Source organism: Sitodiplosis mosellana, unplaced genomic scaffold (assembly GCF_009176505.1).
Source record: "Sitodiplosis mosellana isolate CC-2019 unplaced genomic scaffold, AAFC_SMos_1.0 Smas_scaffold_6165, whole genome shotgun sequence".
NCBI classification, from domain to species: domain Eukaryota; kingdom Metazoa; phylum Arthropoda; class Insecta; order Diptera; family Cecidomyiidae; genus Sitodiplosis; species Sitodiplosis mosellana.
This window is the reverse complement of record NW_022601406.1, coordinates 4,034,003-4,060,589: the sequence shown is the minus strand read 5'-3', so window position 1 is coordinate 4,060,589 and position 26,587 is coordinate 4,034,003. Positions and strand designations below refer to the sequence as shown.

General features: G+C 37.5%; 6 protein-coding genes across 9 annotated transcripts in view; 5 read left to right on the top strand and 1 right to left on the bottom strand.

Moving 5' to 3' along the window:
- LOC129574893 (cysteine--tRNA ligase, cytoplasmic) overlaps positions 1–23,290 on the bottom strand; it is a 349,418-nt gene extending 326,128 nt beyond the window's left edge. For 2 of the 3 annotated variants that reach the window (XM_055457517.1, XM_055457514.1), the window contains exons 1-9: positions 23,005–23,168; positions 22,725–22,910; positions 22,389–22,655; positions 21,725–21,941; positions 21,139–21,591; positions 20,681–20,914; positions 20,176–20,538; positions 19,589–19,963; positions 19,381–19,521 (exon numbers count right to left, since the gene is read on the bottom strand). In XM_055457517.1, the coding sequence (XP_055313492.1) occupies positions 19,393–19,521; positions 19,589–19,963; positions 20,176–20,538; positions 20,681–20,914; positions 21,139–21,591; positions 21,725–21,941; positions 22,389–22,655; positions 22,725–22,906 (2,220 nt within the window). In that variant the 5' untranslated portion in view covers positions 22,907–22,910; positions 23,005–23,168 and the 3' untranslated portion in view covers positions 19,381–19,392. Of the gene's footprint in view, positions 1–19,274; positions 19,522–19,588; positions 19,964–20,175; positions 20,539–20,680; positions 20,915–21,138; positions 21,592–21,724; positions 21,942–22,388; positions 22,656–22,724; positions 22,911–23,004 lie in introns of those variants that run through there. The other variant, XM_055457513.1, reaches the window with a different exon arrangement.
- LOC129574906 (uncharacterized) lies at positions 3,651–5,808 on the top strand. Of its 2 annotated transcripts, none has more exons than XM_055457549.1 (3): positions 3,651–3,885; positions 4,006–4,097; positions 4,179–5,808. In XM_055457549.1, the coding sequence occupies exon 3, from the start codon at positions 4,206–4,208 to the stop codon at positions 5,565–5,567; it is 1,362 nt and encodes a 453-aa protein (XP_055313524.1). In that variant the 5' UTR covers positions 3,651–3,885; positions 4,006–4,097; positions 4,179–4,205; the 3' UTR covers positions 5,568–5,808. The 2 variants fall into 2 exon arrangements, with proteins under 2 accessions (XP_055313524.1, XP_055313523.1); XM_055457548.1 differs by having other exon boundaries at positions 3,657–3,885; positions 4,201–5,768.
- Positions 7,465–9,313, top strand: LOC129574900 (uncharacterized). The gene is made up of 2 exons (XM_055457525.1): positions 7,465–7,613; positions 7,726–9,313. The coding sequence occupies exons 1-2, from the start codon at positions 7,487–7,489 to the stop codon at positions 9,102–9,104; spliced, it is 1,506 nt and encodes a 501-aa protein (XP_055313500.1). The 5' UTR covers positions 7,465–7,486; the 3' UTR covers positions 9,105–9,313.
- On the top strand, positions 12,833–15,091 carry LOC129574903 (uncharacterized). The gene is made up of 3 exons (XM_055457540.1): positions 12,833–13,277; positions 13,371–13,469; positions 13,582–15,091. Exon 3 carries the CDS (start codon positions 13,587–13,589, stop codon positions 14,979–14,981), a length of 1,395 nt encoding a protein of 464 aa, XP_055313515.1. The 5' UTR covers positions 12,833–13,277; positions 13,371–13,469; positions 13,582–13,586; the 3' UTR covers positions 14,982–15,091.
- Positions 15,587–17,811, top strand: LOC129574904 (uncharacterized). Its single transcript, XM_055457541.1, has 3 exons — positions 15,587–15,831; positions 15,949–16,047; positions 16,154–17,811. Exon 3 carries the CDS (start codon positions 16,159–16,161, stop codon positions 17,545–17,547), a length of 1,389 nt encoding a protein of 462 aa, XP_055313516.1. The 5' UTR covers positions 15,587–15,831; positions 15,949–16,047; positions 16,154–16,158; the 3' UTR covers positions 17,548–17,811.
- Positions 23,291–23,476: 186 nt separating the features above from the next.
- On the top strand, positions 23,477–25,669 carry LOC129574908 (eukaryotic translation initiation factor 3 subunit M). The gene is made up of 4 exons (XM_055457550.1): positions 23,477–23,729; positions 23,821–24,000; positions 24,411–24,505; positions 24,655–25,669. Exons 1-4 carry the CDS (start codon positions 23,685–23,687, stop codon positions 25,496–25,498), a joined length of 1,164 nt encoding a protein of 387 aa, XP_055313525.1. The 5' UTR covers positions 23,477–23,684; the 3' UTR covers positions 25,499–25,669.
- Positions 25,670–26,587: the final 918 nt, after the last annotated feature.

Below are 26,587 nucleotides of genomic sequence, written 5' to 3'. Positions count from 1 at the left end.
CCGTAGATTGATATCAATACAGCAATCAACCCATAAATTATTCTTACAAATTGCAAGTGTTACCAGTAAAAAAAAATAACAAACTTTTCGACGAGTTGTCACATTGGTGGCGATTACAACTCCACCCAATTGAAAAACATGAACTTTTTCTCGTTCGCATTGTTAATTGTTCGAGACTTGTATGCAAACCGCATAATCAACAACGTCAATCAATCAAGACCACCCATTTTTTTTCTCTCTCTGCTCCTAATGAGCTTCGCGCACATTAACTATGCTACAAATTATATTGCCAGAGCTACTTCGAAAAATAATCAATGAGTTGTTTGTACTTTGAAAAGTCAAACGATGACAATGAAAGTCATGAAAAATCCATAGCAGAGCAAGCTAAGATAGGAGAGATTTTCACTTCGCTTGAGAATATATGTTAATCACTTCAACCACAATATTTCCTACAAAATTTCAATCGTTCTCTTCTTCTTCTTCTTCTTCTTCTTCAAAACTTCAACGATTTCCTAAGCAAGTGAAGAACATTCGATTGGGATTTTGAGAGTAAATTGTGATGGTCGAGAGTTTCATCTTTCAATACAGTGTCTAACACACTATCACAAATAAAAAATGAAATAATCTTGGTTTTTTTTTCTAATGAGGAGAAAATCAATTGCAAGCGAGTGACCAAAGTGATTTTGTTTGCATCAATGTTAACTACACTCTTCACTTCCTTCTTCGTTTCTTCTGATTCAATGGTTTCATCTGTGTATGTATTATAGCGTTTATCATATGCGGCAACAATAAATGACCGTGAAATGCCGACACAAATAAACAAGAACAGTTCTGCATACTTTACTGACTGAGTCACTTTGCTGCTGCCTTTGTTTATATTATAACAAAGTGTTAGCGTAAGAAACTGATCTGTTTATATGATTGCTTTTCGTTGATGTGGTCTATGGCATCAAACACACTCTTTCGCCATGATGAAGCATTTTTGAATTCTTCTGCTGACAAACTGAACCGAACATTCTCGCTCATTCGCTTTGAGATTCGCAACTGACTGCAGAGCATGCATTCTATTGCGTCGAATCAATTTAGTTTCTTTTCCTATGGAATAATTCGTTGAAGAGATTTTGTGTTTCGTACAGTTTTTGTTGCAGATTTTTTCGCCATTTTTTGCTATTATTCTCTACTGATTTACATTCGAATTAATTCGACGAAATTTGATTGACGATCAATTTTCAAACGGGCATTACAAATGACGGAATTTTGATATGTAAGTAATGGAGATTTCCTGAGAATAATCTCGTTTCAAAAAAAGCATCAATTGAGACCAATTTTGCGTTGGATTCAATTTCCAAATGAATAACAATTCTTTATCTCTCCATCCCATCAGTGATTCGTCATTACCATTTGATTTTTTCTGAATTTGGTGCTGGATATAATTTCATGCTTCTGCGTCAACGTGTTGGACAAAACATAACCACAAAATCGGTAAGCGCATCTGATTCAAAACCACAGTCATGTGGCCAACATATGCCATCAATGAATAATGAAATACAAAATAATCATTCTATTTATATTTTCTTTTTTATTTGAATAGCCAAGATGGCCAATGAAGGACCATCGTCAGCGAAACAAACCAGATACTTGCTCAAAAGCAATACTAGAAATCGGCTTCTCATAGAAGGACACAACGAGAGCACGGATGGAAAACGGAAACGCAAGGATTCACTACAATTGATGGATTTCTGTAACGAATGCTTGCTGGCGATCTTCAAAAATATGAATGTGATCGAATTGTGCGATGTCTCTGAAACCTCCAAGCGTGCACAGGCATTGGCACAGTACACATTCCATTCAAAGCATCGGCGACTTGACTTGGTGTCATTAGCTGGACCCAACCCGAAGCTGGCATTACGGTTGCTTCGTAGCTTTGGCGGTGTAGCTTCATCATTAAACATGGCACGCAATGTTTTGTTTCCACACAAAGTGGAAACTGCTTCACGTAAATTGTTGTCGCTGATTGCAAAGTACTGTCGTCCTAATACATTGACCGAGCTCTTAATCAGTGAATTCACCATAACGTCCGTTTCGATGACAGAGTTGAAGGAATTATTCAGATCATTGGAAATGTTGAAACTTGAAAACACCACTATCAAAGACTTCGACTTCAGCTCGTTCAACGACAAATTGAAAGTATTGAAACTGTACCATAGTGACTCATGTACTGAACTATATCTTGCTCAAGTCTACGAAAAACTGATAAAATTCATCAACAGAGCCGAAGCCTTGAAAGTTTTATCGATTCATAGTAGCGAGATATTTGTCAAGTCCCATCAGTACCTATTTTTAATGTCACGTGTCCATCAAGCAATTGGTGAACTGAAAGACTTGCAAGAGCTTGAATTGGATGAACGTTGTCATAGAAATCGTGAAATATCTTTCCAACGTAATTGCTCGTATTTATTTGTGCTGAACAATTTAAAAGTGTTGAAAATAAACTGCCAAGGACATTCTGTTCAGCACCTCGTTGAAGGGATTGCAGCAAATAATATTGCCATTGAGCATTTGTCACTCGAAAATGGCCGATTTGATAAAGGTGTAAGCGTAGCCACAGCTATTTCCAAGTTGGAAACGATCAAGATATTGAAACTGCTCGACATGAAATGCGTGGATGATCCACATTTATTGGTAATAGCGAAAGGCTTGAAATTGCTCACCGAATTGGTTGTCGCCGGTTGGTTTTCAGTAAATGTCACGCAACAAGCAATCGTGGAAATGCTTCGTGAAACTGATCGATTGTCGTGCTTGAAAATAATTGCAAGAAGTTTTAAATTCAACATCGACACGTATAACGAGATGCTCGCCATAATAAAAAATCGCCCTGAACATTTCAAATTGCAGTTAACGTTTGGCAGTTGGTTTGAGGAGCCATTCGATCCGAAAGGATACCTACGATCAACCGACAAATGGCTGAGCGTGAAGGAAGTTTATCCATCCTTTATTCACCAAATGTAGTCGATCAAAACTCTGTTCTATCAGCATAACCACGTTATGCTAATCATAACTACTACATCGAGACATCATCAATGATTTCTTTCCAAAACCTTAGGTTCGAAACATCAACTGAAACTCAAAATGATCAGAGGTAAAAAAAAGTATCATAAACTCTGTCATCAACATTCATTTCAAAATAAAACACTTGATTTCCACATCATTTACATTTTACAATGTTCAATTCTGTCAATAAAAATGCAATATTAAACCAAGATCTTTATCAAAGCGTTTTATAAGCTGAAATTTTCATTTTTTCTTCAAATTCTTGTTTGACCTGATTATCAAATTGGCAATGATGATGGTCGTTTTGTGACATTTGGCGCAAATATTATTATTCGTATTGTATTGAATTTCCATTGTTTGTGTTGGTTGTTGTCTGTGACCGGTGCATTATGTATTCGATTAAGTATGCGACTCAAACTCACTCCATTGCTGTGATACGATTCTTTGATTTCAATATAAAAATTCTTCTCAACTCTTTTGATGCGTAGCTTGGCTTTATGTGTTAGTGAGAAAATCATATTCGGAGCAGAGTATTTGCAAGTGTATCTGTATATCCATGTGAAACAACGGCTCCTTCGAACGGTATGTTGTCAAATGGACTGAACTGTCATACAAATCACTTTGAATTTTGCAACGGGCTACACGGCATTCATTCTATTGCTTTCAAAAAAGCTATTTTTTCACAGACTAAATCGTGGAAGTCTTTTTCAAGCTTTGCTGCTAAAATTTATTTACGTACATGAAAATTACGTTATTGGATCGAAAGCAAAATTAATGCAGTGTAAGTGCCGACTAATTTTCGCACGAGTAATACAAACGAGGGCATTTTGATATGTAAGTTATGGAAATATTCTCAAAATGATCTTATATCAAAAATAGCATCAATTGATACAAATTTTGCGTTGGGATCAATTTCCAAATGAATTACAACTCTCTATCTCTCCATTAAAACAGTGATTCGTCATTGCCATTTGATTTTTACAAATTCGGTGTTGGATATAATTTTGATACTTGCGCGTGTTGGACAATACATAACCACAAAATCGGTAAGTGCATCTGATTCAAAACCCCATTCGTGTGCCAACATTAACTATCAATGAATAACAAAACATAATCATTCTATTTAGGTTTTCCTCTTCATTTGAAAAGCCGAGATGACCGATGAAGGACCATCGTCAGCGAAACAAACCAGGTACATGCTCAGAAGCAGTACTAAAAATGGGCATCTAGTTACAGAACACAATGTGAGTACGGAAAGAAAACGGAAGCGCAAGGGTCAACTAAAATTTATGGATCTCAATGACGACTGTTTGCTTGCAGTCTTCGGAAACATGAATGTGATTGAACTGTGTGATGTCGCTGAAACCTGCAAGCGTACACAAGCATTGGCGCAGTACCACTTCCATTTGAAGCAACGTCGACTTGACTTGGTGTCATTAGCTGGACATAACCCGAAGCTGGCATTACGGTTGCTCCGAAATTTTGGTGGCCATGCTTCATCATTAAACATGGCACGCGATTTATTTCCACACAAAAAGGAAGCTGCTTCACGCAAGTTGTTGTCGCTGATTGCAAAGTACTGTCGTGCGAACGTATTGACCCAGCTCTCACTCAGTCAATTCAGCATAGCGCTCGTTTCGATGAAAGATTTGAAGGAATTATTCGGATCATTGGAAATGTTGAAACTTGAAAACACCACTATCAAAGGCTGCACCTTGGGTCCGTTCAAAGGTAACCTGAAAGTATTGAAGCTGAAAGATAGCGACTTTTGTGACTCAGCATACCCTGTTCCAGTCTACAAGCCACTGATAACATTCATCAACACAAAAAAAGTTTTACAATGTCTATCGATTTGTAGTAGCACGCGATCAGTACCGTCGCGTATCTGTCAAGCAATTGGTGAATTGAAAGACTTGAAAGAGCTTGAATTAGATGAACAGGGTCTTGGTGATTGTGAAAAAACGTTTCGACAAATTTGCCGGCATTTGTTGGAGCTGAACCATTTAAAAGTATTGAAATTAAATTGCCATGGATATTCTGTTCAGTACCTCGTTGAAGGACTTACAGCAAATAATGTTGCCATTGAACATTTGTCACTCAAAGATGGCCGATTTGATGAAGGTTTCAACGTAGCCACAGCTATTTCCAAGTTGGAATCGATTAAGATTTTGAAACTTTTCGTAATGGGAAACGTGAATAATGCACATTTACTGGTCATGGCGAAAGGCTTGAAACTGCTCACCGAATTAGTTGTCCTCGGTTGGTTTTCAGTGAATGTTACACAACAAGGAATCGTTAGAATGCTTCGTGAAACTGCCCGTCTATCGTGCTTGAAAATCGTTGCAAGAAGTTTCAAATTCAACATCAACACCTATAACGAAATGCTCACAATAGTTCAAAATCGCTCTGAACACATCAAATTGCAGTTATCGTTTGGAAATCAGTTTGTGGCGCCATTTGACCCAGAAGGAACTCTAAGATCAAACGACAAATGGCTGAGCGTGAAAGAAATCTAACCACACTAAAACATTCAGTGAATGTTTTCGATCAATACTCTACTCCATCAGCATAATTACTATACTGCAAAAACGACAATAAATTCAATGCAAACATTTACATTGAAAAGTAAAATTCATCATTTAAAAATCTAAATAATCAGTGGTGATCACTGAATGAAAATATTACAAACTCTGTAAATAAAATTCATTTCAAAATGAAACACATAATTTCCACATTAAATTACAATGTTCAATTCAATCATTCTTTGAATAGAAATGTATTATTATTAACACTTTGACGGTTCTTCACACTTTTTACCTATTTCTGTTCTTTGGGGTCTCCAGGGCCCCATATATACTTCATATGAAATCTGGACTGTGATAAGAGATAACAAAATAGTGTCTGAAGCAAAGTTGTAATACTCGAGGTTTGCTATAATTTTGCTGCAACAAATATTGCTTATTCTTTATCAGTTCCGCGAAAAATCGCGAAATTTTCCCACCTCATTTTTAGTGAAGCTGATAAGAAGTAAGAGACTTGCTTCTTCGGCAGAAATGTAGAGCAGGTCGAATACTACAACTTCACCATAGACATCAAGTCGTTATATCTTATCAGTTACGCGGAAAAATGATAAGAAAAAATTCGCGGTTTCCGCGTAACTGATGAGAGAAAACGACTTGATGTCTACGACGAAGTTGTAGTACTGAAGCTGCTCTACAACTTTGCCGAAAATCATCTTGTTATCTCTTATCAGTTTTGCGGAATACGCGAGAAACCGCTGAAAACCGCGAAAAACGCGTTTTTTCTTATCATTTTTCACGGAACTGATAAGAGATAACGAGATGGTGCCTATGGCAAAGTTGTAGCTCTGATCGAGTACTATAATTTGCTACAGACACCGAATCGCTATCTCTTATAAGTTACGCGAAAAAATGATAAGAAAACATTCGCGTTTTTCACGGTTTTCTGCGGTTTCTCGCGCATTCCGCGAAACTGATAAGAGATAACGAGATGGTTTATTTTACACATACTCACACATATGCATATGTGCATATGTCATTTGTGTAGAGAAATGTTCAATCTATACAATGAGACCTAGCTCCGGTTGGTTTATACACTGTTTAGTACTTTTAGTAAACTTTAAATTTCGCTTGGGGCCCTGGATTCCCCAAAAACCGTCATAGTGTTAAACCAAGATCTTTATCAAAGCATTTTATAAGCAGAAATTTTCATTATTTTTACACTCTTGTTTGCCCTTGTTTGGCGCAAATTTCATTATTGAATTATGTCCCATTGGTGGACTACGCATCGCTATCGAAATTCCTTAGCGTGTGTTTCATAGTAGTTTATTAGTATTGCATTGAATATCGATTGTTTGTGTGATTGTTGTTTGTGACCGGTCAAATATTTTTTCGATTAAGTGTGCGACTCAAACTCACTCCTTTGCTGTGATACGACTCTTCGGTTTGAATGAGACAGTTCTTCTTAGCTCTTTCGCTGCGTAACTTGGCTTTATGTGTTAGTGAGAAAATCATAATCGGAGCAGAGTGTTTGCAAGTGTATCTGTATCTCTGCGTCAAACAACGACTCCTTCGAAACGGTAGGTTGTCAAATGAACTGAACTGTCATACAATACACTTTGAATTTCACAACAGGATGTGCATTTTTCATTTTATTGCGTTTAAAAAAGCAATTTTTCATGGAATAATTCATTGAAGACTTTTTGCAGTTTTACCATTCAAATTCTTTTACGCACATTATACATAAGTTAATTGGTTGGATCGAAAGCAAAATTGATACAGTGTGAGTGGCGACCAAATTTCGAACGAATATTACATACGACGATATTTTGGTATGTAAGTAATGGAAATTTTCTTAGAATGACCTCGTATAAAAAAGCAATTGAGAATACATTTTGGTTGAGTTTAATTCCCAAATGAATGAAAACTCTGTATCTCTCTATTCAAACAGTGGTTCATCAGTGCCATTTGACTTTATCGAATTCGGTGTAGGATACGATTTCCATACTTTGGTGTGTTGGACAATACATAACCACAAAATTGGTGAGTGCATCTGATTCAAAACGATAGTCATGTGGCCAACATATGCCATCTATTAAGACTGAAATAAAATATAATCATTCGATTGTTGTTTTCTTCTTCATTGACTATTTAGCTAAAATGAGTGATGAAGGATCATCGTCAGCCAAACAAACCAGGTACATGCTCAGAAGCAGTACCAGAAATGGACTTGTCGTTGCAGAACAAAATGAGGACACAAATGGACAACGGAAGCGCAAGGGTCCACTTCGATTGATGGATCTAAATGACGACTGTTTGCTGGCAATCATCGGAAATATGAATGTGATCGAACTGTGCGATGTCGCTGAAACCTGCAAGCGTACACAGGCATTGGCGCAGTACCACTTTCATTTGAAGCATCGTCGACTTGATTTGGTATCATTAGCTGGACCCAAACCGAAGCTGGCATTGCGGTTGCTTCGAAATTTTGGCGGCGAAGCTTTATCATTGAACATGGCACGCGATTTATTTCCACACAAAGAGAAAGTTGCTTCACGTAAATTGTTGTCGCTGATTGCAAAGTACTGTTGTCCAAATATATTGACCGAGCTCTCACTCAGTCAATTTATCATAACACCTGATCCGATGAAAGATTTGAAGGAATTATTCGGATCATTGGAAATGTTGAAACTTGAAAAGACCACTATGGAAGACTGTGACTTGAGCCCATTCAAGGACAACTTGAAAGTATTGAACATGGCTCTTGGCAACTTCCATTACTCACCATACCCTGCTCGAATCTACAATTCACTGATAAAATTCGTCAACACCGCCAAATCTTTGAAAGTTTTGTCGATTGATAATCACGGGCCATCACTTCCGTCACGCGTTTTTATAGCAATTGGTAAATTTAAAGATTTGAAGGAGCTTGAATTGGATGGCCGAGATACTTGTAGAAAAACGTTCCAACGCAATTGCTCGCATTTATTTGCACTGAACAATTTAAAAGTGTTAAAAATAAACTGCCATGGTTATTTCGTTCAGCACCTCGTTGAAGGACTTGCAGCAAATAATATTGCCATTGAGCATTTGTCACTCAAAAATGGTACATTTGATAACGGTGTGAGCGTAGCCACAGCTATTTCCAAGTTGGAATCGATTATGATTTTGAAACTTTTCGTAATGGGAAACGTGAATAATGCACATTTACTGGTCATGGCGAAAGGTTTGAAACTGCTCACCGAATTAGTTGTCATCGGTTGGTTTTCAGTGAATGCTACACAACAAGGAATCGTTGAAATGCTTCGTGAAGCCGATCGATTATCGTGGTTGGAAATCAGCACACGTCAATTCAAATTCAACATCGATACGTATAACGAGATGCTCGCAATAATAAAAAAACGCCCTGAACACATCAAATTGCAGGTGATATTTGGCCACTGGTCTGGGGAGTCATTCGACCGTAAAGGAAATCTACGATCAAACGACAAATGGCTGAGCGTGAAGGAAGTCTCGACACTCTACGACGATTGATGAATATTTTCGATCAATACTCCCATTCATCAGGGATAATTGCTATATTGCGAAAAAGTCAATAAATTCAATGCAAACATTTAGATTGAAAACAAAAATTTGTCAGCTGATACTGAAAATAATCAGTGATGATCGCTGAATGAAAGTATTACAAACTTTGAAATCAACATTTATTTCAAAATAAAACGTATATTTCCCATATATTTTTTTAATGTTCAATTTAATCATTCTGTGAATAAAAATACACTATTAAACTAAAACCCTTAACAAAGCGATTTAAAAAGTTGTTATTTCCAGTTGCTGTTTGTAGAAAAATGCCATAACTCAAGTTTTTAAATTAGACATTCTTCAGCCGTTTTTTTTTAGAGATGCAGGTATTCGTTATACATCTTTTCTTGGGTAAGTTGTTATTTTTCAAGCTTCTTGGTGAGACCTTTGCTGATCTTCTCGCCTTTTGCATCCAATGTTTAGGTATTCCTTGCAGAAAAAATCAAATCAATTAATTACTTTTGACTTTGGGAAAATTGGGCAATTGCAAAACTAACGCGTTCATCGAATGCTGAATACTTGTCGATTTCGTTCAAAAATATCTCCTTTGGATTGGCCTAAAGTCTACAGCAAAGCAAGCTAAGATACGAGAGATTTGCGAATCAAAGTGAAAATTCACGTTAAACACTTCAACCACAATATTTCATGCAAAACTCCAATTGTTCTCTTCTTCTTCAAAATAGAATTCTTCCATTCAGAAAGCAGCTCAAGAATATTTGATTGAGATTTTGAGAGTAAATTGCAATGGTTTAGAGCTTCATCTTTCAATACAGTGCCCAACACACCATCATAATTGAAAAACGATGAAATAATCTTGGATTTTCTTCCAAAGTGGACAAAATCAATTGCAAGCGAGTGACTAAATATTTGGTTTGCATCAATGTTAACTACACTCTTTTCATTCTTCATCGTTTCTCCTGACTCAATGGTTTCATCTGTGTATGTATTATAGCGTTTATCATATGCGGCAACAATAAATGACCGTGAAATGCCGACACAAATAAACACGGACAGTTCTGCATCTTTCACTGAGTCGCTTTGTCGCTGCCTTTGTTTATATAATGACAAAGTGTTGGTGTAAGAAACTGATCTGTTTATATGATTGCTTTTCGATGATGTTCAGTGACATTCTCGTTCAATCATTTTGAGATTCGCAACCGATTGCAGAGCATTCATTCTATTGCGTCGAATCAATTTAGTTTCTTTTCCCACGGAATAACTCGTTGAAGAGACTTCGTGCTTCGTACAATTTTAGTTGAAGTTTTTTTTTCACCAATATTTCCCCGAAATCTACTCATTCACATTTAAATTAAATCGTTTGAATCGAAAGCAAAATTGATGCACTTTGTTTGACGATAAATTTTCGAACGAGGATTACAAACGACGACATTTTGATATGTAAGTAATGGAAATTTCCTTAGAATAATCTCGTTTCAAAAAAGCATCAATTGAGACCAATTGGATTCAATTTCCAAATGAATAACAATTCTTTATCTCTCCATCCCATCAGTGATTCGTCATTACCATTTGATTTTTCCTGAATTTGGTGCTGGATATAATTTCATACTTCTGCGTCAACGTGTTGGACAATACATAACCACAAAACCAGTAAGCTTGCTTGATTCAAAACCGCAGTCATGTGGCCAATATAAGCCATCATGGAATAATGAAGTACAACATAATTCTCTTTATGTTTTATTTTTCATTCAAATAGTCAAGATGACCGATGAAGGACCATCGTCAGCCAAACAAATCAGGTACATGCTCAGAAGCAGTACCAGAAGTGGACTTGCCATTGCAGAACACAACGAGAGTACGGATGGAAAACGGAAGCGCAAGGGTCCACTTCGATTGATGGATCTAAATGACGACTGTTTCCTGGCAATCTTCGGAAATATGAATGTGATCGAACTGTGCGATATCGCTGAAACCTGCAAGCGTACACAGGCATTGGCACAGTACCACTTCCATTTGAAGCACCATCGACTTGACTTGCTATCATTAGCTGGACATAACCCGAAGCTGGCATTGCGATTGCTTCGAAGTTTTGGGGGCGAAGCTTTATCATTGAACATGGCACGCAATTTATTTCCACACAAAGAGGAAGCTGCTTCACGTAAATTGTTGGCGCTAATTGCAAAGTACTGTCGTCCGAATGTATTGACCGAGCTCTCACTCGATTTTTTCACCATAACACCCGTTTCGATGAAAGATTTGAAGGAATTATTTGGATCATTGGAAATTTTGAAACTTGAAAACAGCACTATAAAAGACTGCACGTTGAGCCCGTTCAAAGATAACCTGAAGGTATTAAAGCTGGACCATAGCGACTTCTATGATTCATCATACCTTGATCAAGTCTACAAGCCACTGATTACATTCGCCAACACAGCAAGAGCTGTAAAAGTTTTATCGATTTGTCTTCGCGAGCTAAAAGTTCCGTCTCGCGTCTTCAGAGCAATTGGTAAATTGCAAGACTTGGAAGAGCTTGAATTTGAACTGAATTATGTTGACAGTGAAGAAACATTCCAACGCAATTGGTCATATTTACTTGCTCTGAACAATTTAAAAGTGTTGAAAATACACTGCTGGGCTCGAACTGTTCAGTACCTCGTTGAAGCACTTGCAGCAAATAATGTAGCCATTGAGCACTTGTCACTCAGAAATGGTGGATTCATTGACGGTTTTGGCGAGCCGATAGCTATTTCCAACTTGAAAACGATCAAGGTATTGAAACTGCTCGAAATGGAGAACGTAAATGATGCACATTTACTGGTCATAGCGAAAGGCTTGAAATTACTCACCGAATTGGTTGTTACCATTTGGTCTATGGCAGATGTCACACAAGACGGAATCGTTGAAGTGCTTCGTGAAGCTGACCGTCTTTCATGTATAAAAATCTACGCACACAGTTTTGAATTCAACATGGACACATATAACGAGATGCTCGCAATAATTAAAAATCGCCCTGAACACAACAAATTGTATCTAACATTTGGCAATTGTTTGCATGTGCCATTCGACCCAGAAGGAATTCCACGATCAAATGATAAATGGCTATGCGTGAAAGAAGTGTCGTCATTCTTGAATCACGAAATGTAGTCGTTCAACACTTTTATACGTGAGCATAACCATGTTATGCTAATCATAATTTCTACATTAAGACTGGATCAATGAATTTATTCCAAAAATTTAGATGGGAATCGGAAATTCATTGAATAAAAATCAAAATAATCAGTGGAATTCACTGAACCAGTATTACAAACTCTGTAATTAACATTCAATTCCAAATAAAACACATAATTTCGACATTTTTTTACAATGTTCAATTTGATCATTCTGTTAATAAAAATGCAGTATTAAACCCAGATCCTTAAAAAAGCGTTTTATAAGAAGATATTTTCATTTTTTTTTAATTTTTTGTTCGCCCTTATTGTCAATTGGCAATGATGATGCTCATTTCATGATATTTGGTGCAAAGAAGGACGCAAATGAATGAATCCACCCTTACAATATAAATGCGTTGTTCAATTCCTTCAGTAGCGACTTTCGGTGTTCCTTCATTATCACATTTCGTCCCATAGGTGAACTACGAATCACTTTTGAATTTGCTTGCGGTATGTTTGATAGTATTGGTTTTGTATTGAATATCCATTGTTTGTGTGGTTGTTGTGGCCGGTACAATATGTATTCAATCGAGTGTACGTATGCAAACTCACTCCTTTGCTGTGATACGACTGTTTGGTTTCTATAAAAAAGTTCTTTTTAACGCTTTCGCTGCGTAGCTTGGCTTTATGTGTTAGTGGGAAAATCATAATCGGAACAGAGTGTTTGCAAGTGTATCTGTATCTCCGCGTCAAACAACGACTCCTTCAAAGTGGTACGTTGTCGAATGAACTGAACACACTTTGAATTTCGCAACCGGCCTCACGGCATTCATTGTATTGCGTTCGAGAAAGCTATTTTTTCATGGACTAATTCGTTGAAAACTATCTGCAGTTTTGACGTTGAAATTTGTTTACTAACATAGATAAAAGTTAATTTGTTGGATCGAAAGTAGAATTGATGCACTTTGATTGACAATCAATTTTCGCACGAGCATTACAAACGACGACATTTTGTCATGTAAGTAATGAAAATTTCATTAGAATGATCGTATATCAAAAATAGCATTGCTTTCGTTTCAATTTCCAACTCTGCATTTTTCCTCTGGAACAGTGATTCGTCATTGCCATTTGATTTTTGTCAAATCCGGTGTTGGATGTAATTTCATATTTCTGCGTTGGGGTGTTTTAACAATACATAACCATAAAATCGGTGAGTATATCTTATTCCAAACCACTGTCGTGTGGCCAACATATGCCATCAATTAATAATTAAATACAACATAATCATTCTCCTTATGTTTCTTTCTTCTTCATTTGAATAGCCAAGATGACCGACCAAGGACCATCGTCGGCGAAACAAACCAGGTACATGCTCAGAAGCAATACCAGAAGTGGACTTGCCATTGCAGAACACAACGAGAGTACGGATGGAAAGCGGAAGCGCAAGGGTCCACTTCGATTGATGGATCTTAACGACGACTGTCTGCTTGCAGTCTTCGGAAATATGAATGTGATCGAACTTAGCGATGTCGCTGAAACCTGCAAGCGTACACAGGAATTGGTGCAGTACACATTTCGCTTGAAGCATCATCATCGCCTTGACTTGATATCATTGGCTGGACACAACCTGAAGCTGGCATTGCGTTTGCTTCGTAATTTTGGTGGCCATGCTTCGTCATTAAACATGACACGCAACGTTCTGTTTTCACACAAACAGGAAGCTGCTTCACGCAAATTGTTGTCGCTAATTGCAAAGTATTGTCGTCCGAATACATTGACCGAGCTCTCACTCAGTCGATTCATCATAACACCCGCTTCGATGAAAGATTTGAAGGAATTATTCGGATCATTGGAAATTTTGAAACTTGAAAACACCACTATTAAAGATTGCGACTTGAGCCCGTTCAAAGACAACCTGAAAGTATTGAAGCTGAAAGATAGCGACTTTTGTGACTCAACATACCGATTCCCAGTCTACAAGCCACTGATCACATTCGTCAATACAACAACAGCTTTACAAGTTTTATCGATTTGTAGTAGCACGCGATTAACACAGTCGCGTACGCGTGTCTATCAAGCAATATCCGAATTGAAAGACTTGGAAGAGCTTGAATTAAATGAACGGAGTCTTGGTGGTTGTGAAAAAACATTTCAACGCATTTGCACGTATTTGTTTGCCCTGAACAACTTGAAGGTGTTGAAAATAAACTGCCATGGATATTCTGTTCAGCAGCTCGTTGAAGGACTTGCAGCAAATAATATTGCCATTGAGCATTTGTCGGTCACATGTGTAAAATTTGGTGATATTTTTGACGATGCCATAGCTATTGGCAAGTTGAAAACGATCAAGGTTTTGAAACTGCTTAACGCGAGAATGGTGATTGACGCACATTTACTAATCATAGTGAACGACTTGAAATTGCTCTCCGAATTGGTTGTTACCGGTTGGATTTCAGTAAATGTCACACAACAAGGAATCGTGGAAATGCTTCGTGAAGCTGACCGATTGTCCTGCTTGAAAATCAACACATGTCATTTCCAATTCAACATCGGCACGTATGACGAGATGCTCGCAATAATTAAAAATCGCCCTGAACACATTAAATTGCAACTGATATTTGGCCACTGGTCTAGGGAGCCATTCGACCCAGAAGGAAATCTACGATCAAACGACAAATTGTTGAGCGTGAAAGCAGTCTCGCCACTCTTCAACATTCAGTAAATGTTTGCGATCAATACTGTGATCCATCAGCATAATATCAACTTTTTTGACAAAAGGTCAATGAATTTATTCCGAAAATATAGGTTGAATACATAAATGTGTCAATTAAAAATAAAAATAAAAACACTAAATCAATATTACAAACTCTGTAATTCAGATTTATTTCAAAATGATGCAAATTAATTCCATAGTTTTTCCAATGTTCAATTCAATCATTATTTGAATAAAAATGTGGCATAAAAGGTCAACAAAGCATTTTATAAGCAGATATTCTCATTTTTCACATTCCTGTTTGCTCTGATTATCAAACTACGCATCGCTATTGAAGTCGCCTATGGTATGTTTCATAGTATTAGTATTGTATGGTATTGAATATTCATTGTTTGTGTGGTTGTTGTCTGTAGTCGGTGCAATATTTTTTCGATTAAGTGTGAGACTCAAACTCACTCCTTTTCTGTGATACGACTCTTTGGTTTCAATATAACAATTCTTCTTAACTCTTTCGCTGCGTAGCTTAGCTTTAGGCATTAGTGAGAAAGTCATATTCGGAGCAGAGTGTTTGCAAGTGTATCTGTATCTCTGCGTCAAACAACGACTCCTTCGAAACGGTATGAACTGAATCGTCATACAACACACTTCGAATTTCACAACGGGCTGCACAGCATTCATTCTATTGCGTTCGAAAAAGCTATTTTTCCACAGAAAAAATCGTGGAAGACTCTCTTCAGTTTTACCGCTAAAATTTATTTACGCACATGCAAATTAATTTGTTGAATTGAAAACAAAATTGGTAAAGTGTGAGTGGTACGAATATTTCGAACGAATATTTCATACGACGACATTTTGCTATGTAAGTAAAGACATTTTTCTTGGAATGATCCGATATTAAAAATAATCAAGACATTTTCCTTCCTTATACTAAATGTTCAAACGAGTTACAACTCTGTATCTATCCATTCACCTACAGTGATTCGTCAGTGCCATTTGATTTTTTTCTGAATTTATTGCTGGATATAATTCCGTACTTCTGCGTTAGCGTGTAGGACAATACATAACCACAAAATCGGTAAGCTTGCTTGATTCAAAACCGCAGTCATGTGGCCAATATAAGCCATCATGGAATAATGAAATACAACATAATTCTCTTTATGTTTTATTTTTCATTTAAATAGTCAAGATGACCGATGAAGGACCATCGTCGTCCAAACAAAACAGGTACACGCTCAGAAGCAGTACCAGAAATGAACTTGTCGTTGCAGAACACAAAGAGAGTACGGATGGAAAACGGAAGCGCAAGGGTCCACTTCGATTGATGGATCTAAATGACGATTGTTTGCTGGCAATCATCGGAAATATGAATGTGATCGAACTGTGCGATATCGCTGAAACCTGCAAGCGTACACAGGCATTGGCACAGTACCACTTCCATTTGAAGCACCATCGACTTGACTTGGTGTCATTAGCCAGACGCAACCCGAAGTTGGCATTGCGGTTACTTCGTAACTTTGGTGGTGTAGCTTCATCATTAAACATGGCACGCGATTTATTTCCACACAACGAGAAAACTGCTTCACGTAAATTATTGTCGCTGATTGCAAAGTATTGTCGTTCGAATACATTGACCGAGCTCTCACTCAGTCGATTCATCATAACACCCGCTTCGATGACAGAGTTGACGGACTTATTTGAATCATTGGAAATATTCAATCTTGAAACAGCCACTATTGGTCAATGCGACTGGAGTCCATTCAAAGACAATTTGAAAGTATTGAAACTGGCCCTTAACGATTTCAATTGTTTACCATACCCTGTTCGTGTCTATAAGCCACTGACAACATTCATCAATACAGCCAAACATTTGAAAGTCTTATCGATTTTTCTTCGCGAGCGATCAGTACCATCTGCATCTCGTGTTTATGAAGCAATCGGTGAATTGAAAGACTTGGAAGAGCTTGAATTAAATGGATGGCAGTGTAGTGGTCGTGAAAAAATGTTTCAACTCAATTGCTCGTCTTTATTTGCGCTGAACAATTTAAAAGTGTTGAAAATAAATGCCCGTAGATATCCTGTTTACCGCTTACTTAGAGGACTTGCAGAAAATAATATTGCCATTGAGCATTTGTCACTCAACTATGGTACATTTGATCACGGTGTAATTGTAGCCACAGCTATTTCTAAGTTGGAATCGATCAAGGTACTGGAACTGCTCAACATGGAATGGGTGAATGATGCACATTTATTGGTCATATCGAAAGGCTTGAAATTGCTCACCGAATTGGTTGTCACCGGTTGGTATCCAGTAAATGTCATACAACATGGGATCGTGGAAATGCTTCGTGAAACTGATCGATTGTCGTGCTTGAAAATCATTGCAAGAAGTTTTAAATTCAACATCGACACGTATAACGAGATGCTCGCAATAATAAAAACTCGGCCTGAACACATCAAATTGCAGCTAACGTTTGGCAGTTGGGCTAAGGTGCCATTCGACTCAGAGGGAACTCTACGATCAAATGAAAAATGGCTGAGCGTGAAGGAAGTCAAGCCATTCTCCAACATCCAGTGAATATTTGTGATAAATACTCTGATCCATCAGCATAATATCAATTATATTGACAAAAGGTCAATCAATTTATTCCGAAAATTTTATTTGAACACTTAAATGTCTCAACTGAAAATCAAAATAATCATTGGTATTCACTGAATTAGTATTATAAACTCTGTAATTAACATTTATTTCAAAATAAAACACCTAATTTTGACATTATTTCTAATATTCGATTCAATCATTCTGTGAATAAAGATGCAGCATCGAAAGATCCTTAACAAAGGCTGACGTTTTCATTTCTTTAAATTCTTGTTTGTCCTGATTATTATCATCGGAAATATGAATGTGATCGAACTGTGCGATATCGCTGTAACCTGCAAGCGTACTCAAGCATTGGCGCAGTACCTTTTCCATTTGAAACATCATCGTCGACTTGACTTGGTTTCATTGGCTGGAGGCAACCCGAAGTTGGCATTGTGTTTGCTTCGTAATTTTGGCGACCAAGCTTTATCATTAAACATTGCACGCGATTTGTTTTCGAACGGAGAGGAATTTGCTTCAAGTAAATTGTTGTCGTTGATTGCAAAGTACTGTCGTCCGAATACATTGACCGAGCTCTCACTCAGTGAATTCACCATAACGCCCGTTTGATGACAGAGTTGAAGGAATTATTGGGATCATTGGAAATGATGAAACTTGAAAACACCAGTATCAAAGACTGCGACTTCAGCTCGTTCAACGACAACTTGAAAGTATTGAAACTGTACCATAGTGACTCATGTACTGAACTATATCTTGCTCAAGTCTACGAAAAACTGATAAAATTCATCAACAGAGCCAAAGCCTTAAAAGTTTTAACGATTTATAGTAGCGAGCTATTTGTCGAGTCCCATCAGTACCTATTCATACTGTCGTGTGTCCATCAAGCAATTGGTAAATTTAAAGACTTGCAAGAGCTTGAATTGGATGAACGAAGTTATAGTAATCTTGATGAAACTTTCCAACGTAATTGCTCGTATTTATTTGCGCTGAACAAGTTAAAAGTGTTAAAAATAAACTGCCATGGATATTCTGTACAGTACCTCGTTGAAGGACTTGCAGCAAATAACATTGCCATTGAGCATTTGTCACTCGAAGATGGTCGATTTGATAAAGGTGTAAGCGTAGCCACAGCTATTTCGAAGTTGGAATCGGTCAAGGTATTGAAACTTTTCGTAATGAGAAACGTGAATAATGCACATTTACTGGTCATGGCGAAAGGCTTGCTCACCGAACTGATTGTCACCGGTTGGAATTCAGTAAATGTCACACAACAAGGAATCGTTGAAATGCTTCGTGAAGCCGATCGATTATCGTGGTTGGAAATCAGCACACGTCAATTCAAATTCAACATAGACACGTATGACGAGATGCTCGCAATAATTAAAAATCGCCCTGAACACATTAAATTGCAGTTAACGTTTGGCAGTTGGTTTGAGGAGCCATTCGATCCGGAAGGACATCTACGATCAAACGACAAATGACTAAGCGTTAAGGAAGTTTCAAAATTTTTGTCCGACTTATCGTAGTCGATCAACACTCCGATCCATCAGCATAATTACTATATTGAAAAAAAAGTCAATGAATTTATTCCGAAAATTTTAATTGAAAACGAAAATTTGTTAACTGAAACTCAAAATAATCAGTGGTAGAAAATAGTCTTACAAACTTTGTAAATAACATTCATTTCGAAATAAAACAAATAATTTCCACATTTTTTTCCAATGTTCAATTTAATCATTCTGTGAATAAAAATGCATTTTTAAACCAATTTCCTTAACAAAGTGTTTTAAAAAGCTGACGTTTCCATTTGTTGTTAGACATTCATGAGCCGTTGTTGAGAGATGCAAGATATTCGTTATACTTCTTTTCTTGTGTATTTTGCAATTTTTCTAGCTTCTTGGTGAGACCTTTGCTGAGCTTCTCGCCTTTTGCATCCAATGTTGGTATTCCCTGTAGAAAGAATCAAATAAATTAATCACTTCTATTTTTGAAAAAACTGTGCGATTGCAAAACTTACGCGTTCATCGAATGCTGAATACTTGTCGATTTCGTTCAAGAACATTTCCTTTGGGTTGATCTTGCGTTGGGCTTCAAGTGCAGCCGCAGCTGCAGCAGCCTCTTGACGTTTCTTCTCTTTCAGTGCTTGCTTCTGGGCTTCGGCTTGCTTCTTAGCATCACGTTCTTTCAGCAACGTTTCCCGATCGACCAGTTTGATTGACGCAGCAGCACCTTCACGATCTTCCAATCGAACACCCAAATTGGGTAGCACATCATCGCGCAGAGCATCACAGATGTTCAGGATTTCAGTGCACTTTTGAGTACGAGCCACTTCACGCACCGAATTACGGAATTCCGCCAAAGCTTCCAGATAAGGTAAGACTGTTTCTTCGGCCTGGAAAAAAAAGAGAAAGTATTAATTAGCTTCGAGTTCAAAATACAAAATTTTTCTTTTCATTCACTAAAACTGAAATCTTAGAAGGAATGGCTCATAAATTCATTGTCTTCATCTCTCTTCACTCGTGTACAGTAAAAATGAATTTTGCCTATTTAATCGCTATCGAAATGAAATCGAGGAAGATCAAAACCAACAAAAAACACACTCACATCTCCTGAATTGCCTGAATCGACTGGGAAACCGATGCCACCGCGTGGACCATTGATAACCCCGAATATGTGAAGGATGTCAGTGATGTAGGCAGCGATTCGTTTAAGCAATAGCACATTCAATGTGCTCTCTGTGTTGTTGTCGCGAATGTAAACGTTGCAAAGGCCGACCAAATCGCGGATAATATCCAAAACGGCGCGCGTATCGATGTTATCGCACAATGCCAAATGGATGGAATGCTTTGCTTCGCTAAACTTTTGCTGCAAATCATTCGACGATTTGGTCCATATTTGGAACAATTTTTCTGGCTTGTCGTCATTTTGCGACCGACGCAACAAGTCTTTGACATTCAAGAAGAATTCCTGGAATAAAAATACAAAAATTAAAATAAATATTGATTTTCCATCAAAATTGAAGTAGATAATTCTGCGATACGATTTACTCGAACTAAAAACCTCTTTTTTCATTCAAAATACTGCCTAATTTTTAATGCCAAATACATACATTCAAGAATTTCTTGTACTGCGTCGCCATTTCCATTGTATTATCTGAGTAATCGAGAGTATCCTTCCACGAGTGTAACAAGAACACCAAACGAAGATCGCAAGCCGAGTTCTTTTGCAATGCCTGTTGAATGGTGATGAAATTCTTCAATGACTTAGACATTTTGCATCCGGCTATCGTCAAGTGGCCAGTGTGCAAGAAGTAATTCACCCAACTTGCGCTGTCGAAATATGCCTGAAACGAGGAACTTTGATTAGAAAATTTCTCGAATGGAGAAAATCAAAATTCTGTTTCAAAATTGCACAAATCAATTGAAAATTGGATAAATCAATTTGAAATTGGGCTATCCATCCCTTTCTTCCTCGTTCATTAGCGAATTTAGAACGTGTTATACTCAGTTATACTAGATTTGAGAGTAAATCTTAAATTAACAGTTAACATCAAAACAAATGCCTTACCTCACTTTGTGCCAATTCATTGTCGTGATGTGGGAATTTCAAATCAACGCCACCAGTGTGAATATCTAAGGTTTGACCGCAAATGTCCGATGCCATTACAGAGCACTCGATGTGCCATCCAGGTCTTCCGTTACCCCATGGGCTTGGCCAAAAAGGTTCACCCGGTTTACTTGTCTTCCACAGAGCAAAGTCATTTGGTGATCGTTTTTCACTTAAGCGATCTTCTGAGATGCACAAATCACCTTCGCCTTCTTGCAGAGATTTCGTATCTCCATATGCTTCTGGCACCAACTTTGCATAGTGATGATGTTCGGCAGCATCGAATTTAGCCACATCAAAGTACACCGAACCATTCGATTCATATGCCAATCCATTGGAAATGATTTTTTCGATGAAGGTCACAATCTGTGGAACATATTCACTCACACGCGTCAACACATCAGGTGGAAGAATCTGGAAATTGGAAACGAAAATCATTTAGTTTTGAAAATTTGTTCAAATAAATAAAAGTGACTCGAAGTATGGAGCTGGCACAAAAACCACAAAGAAGTGTGTAATACACAAAAATGATGAAATTTTAACTCACATTCAACGCATTCATGTCTTTATGAAATTCATTTTCCCAGAATCTGGGCAACGCTTCAAAAATGGAATTTTCGGTGATTGTCGAGCCGTATTTCTTGTCCAACCAATCGGAGAGAGCATCTTTGGATTGTTGCAGGAAATTTGCACGGGCTGTTTCGATCGCCTTTGCATCGCCCGATTTCACGGCAGCTGTTAGTGCTATGTTGGCTTCGGTTATTCTGCAAATATACAATTTTGCTAGTGTTATCGAATTTTTTTTGACAGCGAAGGTCTTTTGTTCATTTTAATTACAATGAATGGCATTTTTTTAAATTGTATATTTTGTCTGTTAAAATTCAAAACAATTGCTTTTTTGAATGAAAACTGTCACAAATGAAAAAATATGGCACGAAGAAGAAATGTGAAAAGGAAAAAAATTACCGCTTAAAAAAATGTGCAAAAAAGTGTTTTCAGCGAAGAAAAAAAATCAAATGCAATGAAAAAACCGACTCAAAAGCAAATGGCCGATTTCAATTGAAAAAAAAAGCGAAAATGAATCACCAAAACACAAGAACATTCAATGGAACGTGTGCAAACAAAGCTAATGTAAACAAAAAAACCGCACAACAGCTGAATTTTCGAAAAATAAGTCATTCACTTTCAAATTGTTCACGTGTGTTACTTACTGATTGAGTGTACGAGCGAGCAGAGTTTGCTTATCCGGGTCAGTATTTTTGGCGATAACATCGTTCAGCTGGTCCAGTACATGCTTATGATCATTGAGAATTTGTTCAAGGCTAGCCGACGACGCAACATACTGTTCGTATAGATAGTTTTGACGGGCCCGTTTGATGATTTTGTCATCGATATCGGTGATGTTCATGACATAAAGCACATTGTATCCGAAGTAATTGGACAAAACACGTCGAAGAATGTCGAATGAAATGTATGACCTGTGGGCAAAAAGAATCGAAATCATTATACCTTATTGAACGTCACATGAATGTTGTGCGATGAATTACCTAGCATGGCCCATGTGTGATGCATCATAAACCGTAGGACCGCAGCTGTACCACGTAATATTATTACCATCGGCTGGTGTAAACAGCTCCTTTTGCCGGGTCAAACTGTTGAATAGCCGCAATTTTGGATCATTTTTCGATGGTGTAGGCGCTTGCCACGTTGGTTGATTCCGTTTCGACATCACTCTAAAATAAACAAATCCAGTTCAAATTAATATCTAATTAAAACTCGTACAAAAATTCTGCCCACAAAATAAATAACTGATCAAATCACACGCACATTGTAATTTATCTGGCCGTCTGATGAAATTCCGTTTAACCAACAAAATGAAAGCAACTGTTTGTCCGTGGATAGCACGAAAGTAAAAACAACTGAACACCGTACAGTAGTTGCAAGTCGGCTGTCACTTTGCATCAGCCCATTCAAATCTCTTACTGGAATTGCGAATGATTCACACGCGGCTTTCATGTCAACTTTGGAATGTTGACTTTGCGGAATGAATCTAACAGAGGGCGACAGTTGTGGAGAAGAGCCGATTCACGCGTGAGTATATGGAATGATTGTGCAGATTGAATGGATTTTTCCCCGAATCCACATGAGATTTTGTGTTGAAATTGAAAATTCGCACATTTTTCTTTTTGATCCAAAATTTTATTCGATTTTAATCATTATTTCTAGACGCGAATAGCTCAAGTGAAAGTCAACACGAAATTCGGATTGCTAACAACAGCACACGTTGGCGAAGCGTTTGTTTGTGTGTGCGTGTATGTGACCGAATGACAGTTCTGACGACAAATCAACTCACCGCATTTTTAGAGCGAGACTGCTACGTGTTTTTGGTGTGTTACATTTCGGTAGAAGTTGCACACGCTGAACACAAATACCGCAAATTAACCGAGTGAGTGAACGATTCATTTGTGTGAAATCCAACCAGGAAACTGTTATCAAAATCCAGCGACATGCATGGTCCAGCCGTATTCATAGATCTTACATTGGAAGATCAGGTATGATATGAGTTGCTGCCCCAAAGCTCACCGTGTATAACCTCAATTTGTGAATGAAATTTATTGATTTGCATTTTGTATTTGTTGGCAGGCACAAGAATTGCGACGATTCTTCAAAGCCCAAGGTGCTGAAATCTCCGAAGAAAAATCCAACAAAGGCATCGAAGATGATTTACACAAAATCATCGGCGTTTGTGATGTTTGCTTCAAAGACGGCGACGCAGCCGATATCGATGGCATATTGAACAGCATCGTTTCAATTATGGTTTCGGTGAGTTGGTTTCATGTGGTCATACTTGCAAATCGTTTGTGTTGAATCGGAAGTTTGGGTGTTTTCAATCGTTTTTTCTCGAGTCGATTGACCGGTTTTTGGAGCAAAACCTTCGATTTTCGTACACAAAAGGTGGTTCATTCAGAAGATTTCCATTTACTCTATTTGTGTATTGATTTGCAACAGAATTGCAGTTTGGTGCTTAATTTAGGTTCAAATGTTAGATTAATTCTTGACTTGGAATCGAATTGCAGCTCCATTTTTAGCTCAATTGAATGGCTAAATCCAATTTTCACATGATTTTATAGTTTTAATTTAAAATTGAACCAGAATCAAGCTAGATTGTTAAGCAAACAATATTTAACAATTGAATACTAATCATCAATGCTAATGCCAACTTTTCAATTTAGATCCCATTGGAGCGTGGCGAAAACATTGTGTTGGCATTCTGTGAGAAGTTAACAAAGGCCACCGACCTTCCATTGATCAAAGTGTGCCTTCAATCGTAAGTATTCTTGCTGCATTTGTTTCCAACGCATCTTCTCAAGACGAAGAAAGAAAAGAAAATGTTGATATCTTCAACCTTTTCCCCTTTACCAAATCTCACCCAAAGATTTTTTCTTGGACTCAATTCTTTCTATTATTCCCCATTAGATTGTGGCGTTTGTTCAATCACTTGGAACCAACATCACCTCTTCGTTACCATGTGTACTATCACTTGGTGCAAGTGGCAAAGCAATGCGATCAAGTGCGGGAAGTGTTCACCGGTGTCGACCAATTGAAGTCGCAATTCGTGCAATGTCCACCATCCAATGAACAAATGCAAAAACTGTATCGTCTGTTGCACGATGTGCTAAAGGATACAAACAGTGAATTGGCTGCTAAAGTGATGATCGAATTGTTGGGCACTTACACAGCCGAAAATGCATCGGTTGCCCGTGAAGATGCAATGAAATGTATTGTCACCGCATTGGCCGATCCGAATACATTCTTGTTGGATCCATTGTTGTCACTGAAACCGGTTCGTTTCCTTGAGGGTGAACTCATTCATGATCTGTTGTCGGTGTTTGTATCGGAAAATTTAGCCGTCTATATTCAATTCTATCAAAATCACAAGGAATTTGTGACCTCACAAGGGCTCAACCATGAACAAAACATGAAGAAAATGCGCCTATTGTCGTTCATGCAATTGGCCGAAAGTAATCCGGAATTGACATTCGAACAATTGCAAAAGGAATTGCAAATCGGCGAAGACGATGTTGAACCATTTATTATTGAAGTATTAAAGACGAAATTGGTGCGCGCTCGTATGGATCAAAAGGCACGCAAAGTACACATTTCCAGCACGATGCATCGAACATTCGGCAAACCACAATGGATGCAATTACACGATCTGTTGCGCGCATGGAAAACCAATTTGCATGTCGTTCAAGAGGGTATGAAACAAGTGGCCGACACACAAGCCAATTTACTGCACAAACAACAGAAAAACAACTAAACACCGTGAGCAGCACCGGAAGGGATTCAATGAACGATTGTTTGGAAATACATTTACTACCATAAATTAAAATACAAAAAAAAAACAATTTAAATACGATTCATTTCACAAACGAATTATATTGAAGATAATTTGATAATGCCAATAAAAAAAAAGAAAATCAGAAAAAAATCACGTGGACAAGATTATTTATTCCGGTTTTTGGTTGCATTTGGTCACACTTTGTTCAGCTTTTGGCGGTATTGAGATATATTCGAGTATTTTTTTCAGTTGTTTTTTTAGGACTATGTTTCAATCAATTCCTTGATAGTATGATTTCATGACATCCACAGATTGCCGATATCCAAAGAAAAATATGAACGACATGTGAACCCGTGAGCATAAAAACGACTTATTAAACAATCACTGAACAAAACGATACAAGAAAAAACTACCGAACAAAACGTACCACAGCGGTAATGTGTAGTGTTTGGTAGTTTTTTCTTGTATCGTTTTGTTCGGCGATTGTTTAATAAGTCGTTTTTATGCTCACGGGTTCATGTCATCTTTTGTATGAAAATATTAATTGAATAATATCTTACCATATTGTTTAAATAAAAAGTGATGAGCTCGCCGTTCGTTATTTTCCATTTAGGACGAGGCATTCTTAGCATGATTGAAGTCGTATCAATATTTCCAAAAGAGTTTTTCGAACCGTTCAACTTTAAATATGTCCAGCTTTTGATTACTCATGCAGATGAGTCGCGGCTTTCGGCGTATACAATTTGTGTAAATGGATAGTAATCATCATTCAAATGGAATCGTTTAACTATCAACAACTGGGTATTTTGCTGATTCCATTAAACATTTGATTAATCAGAATTGGAATTTTTCAATACAGCATTTAAAAATCAATAATAAAATGACGCATCGATCTTGTTGGCCGGCAGATTCATGAAATGAATTGATCGATTATGTTGAATCGAATTGATGATAATCCGCACCATCGATGAAAAATATAAACACGTTACATTGCAGAGACATTGTAGCTGCACGTATTAATGTTTGGGTACGTTTATAAATATTTTCTGTTTTTTTTTTCAATGAACC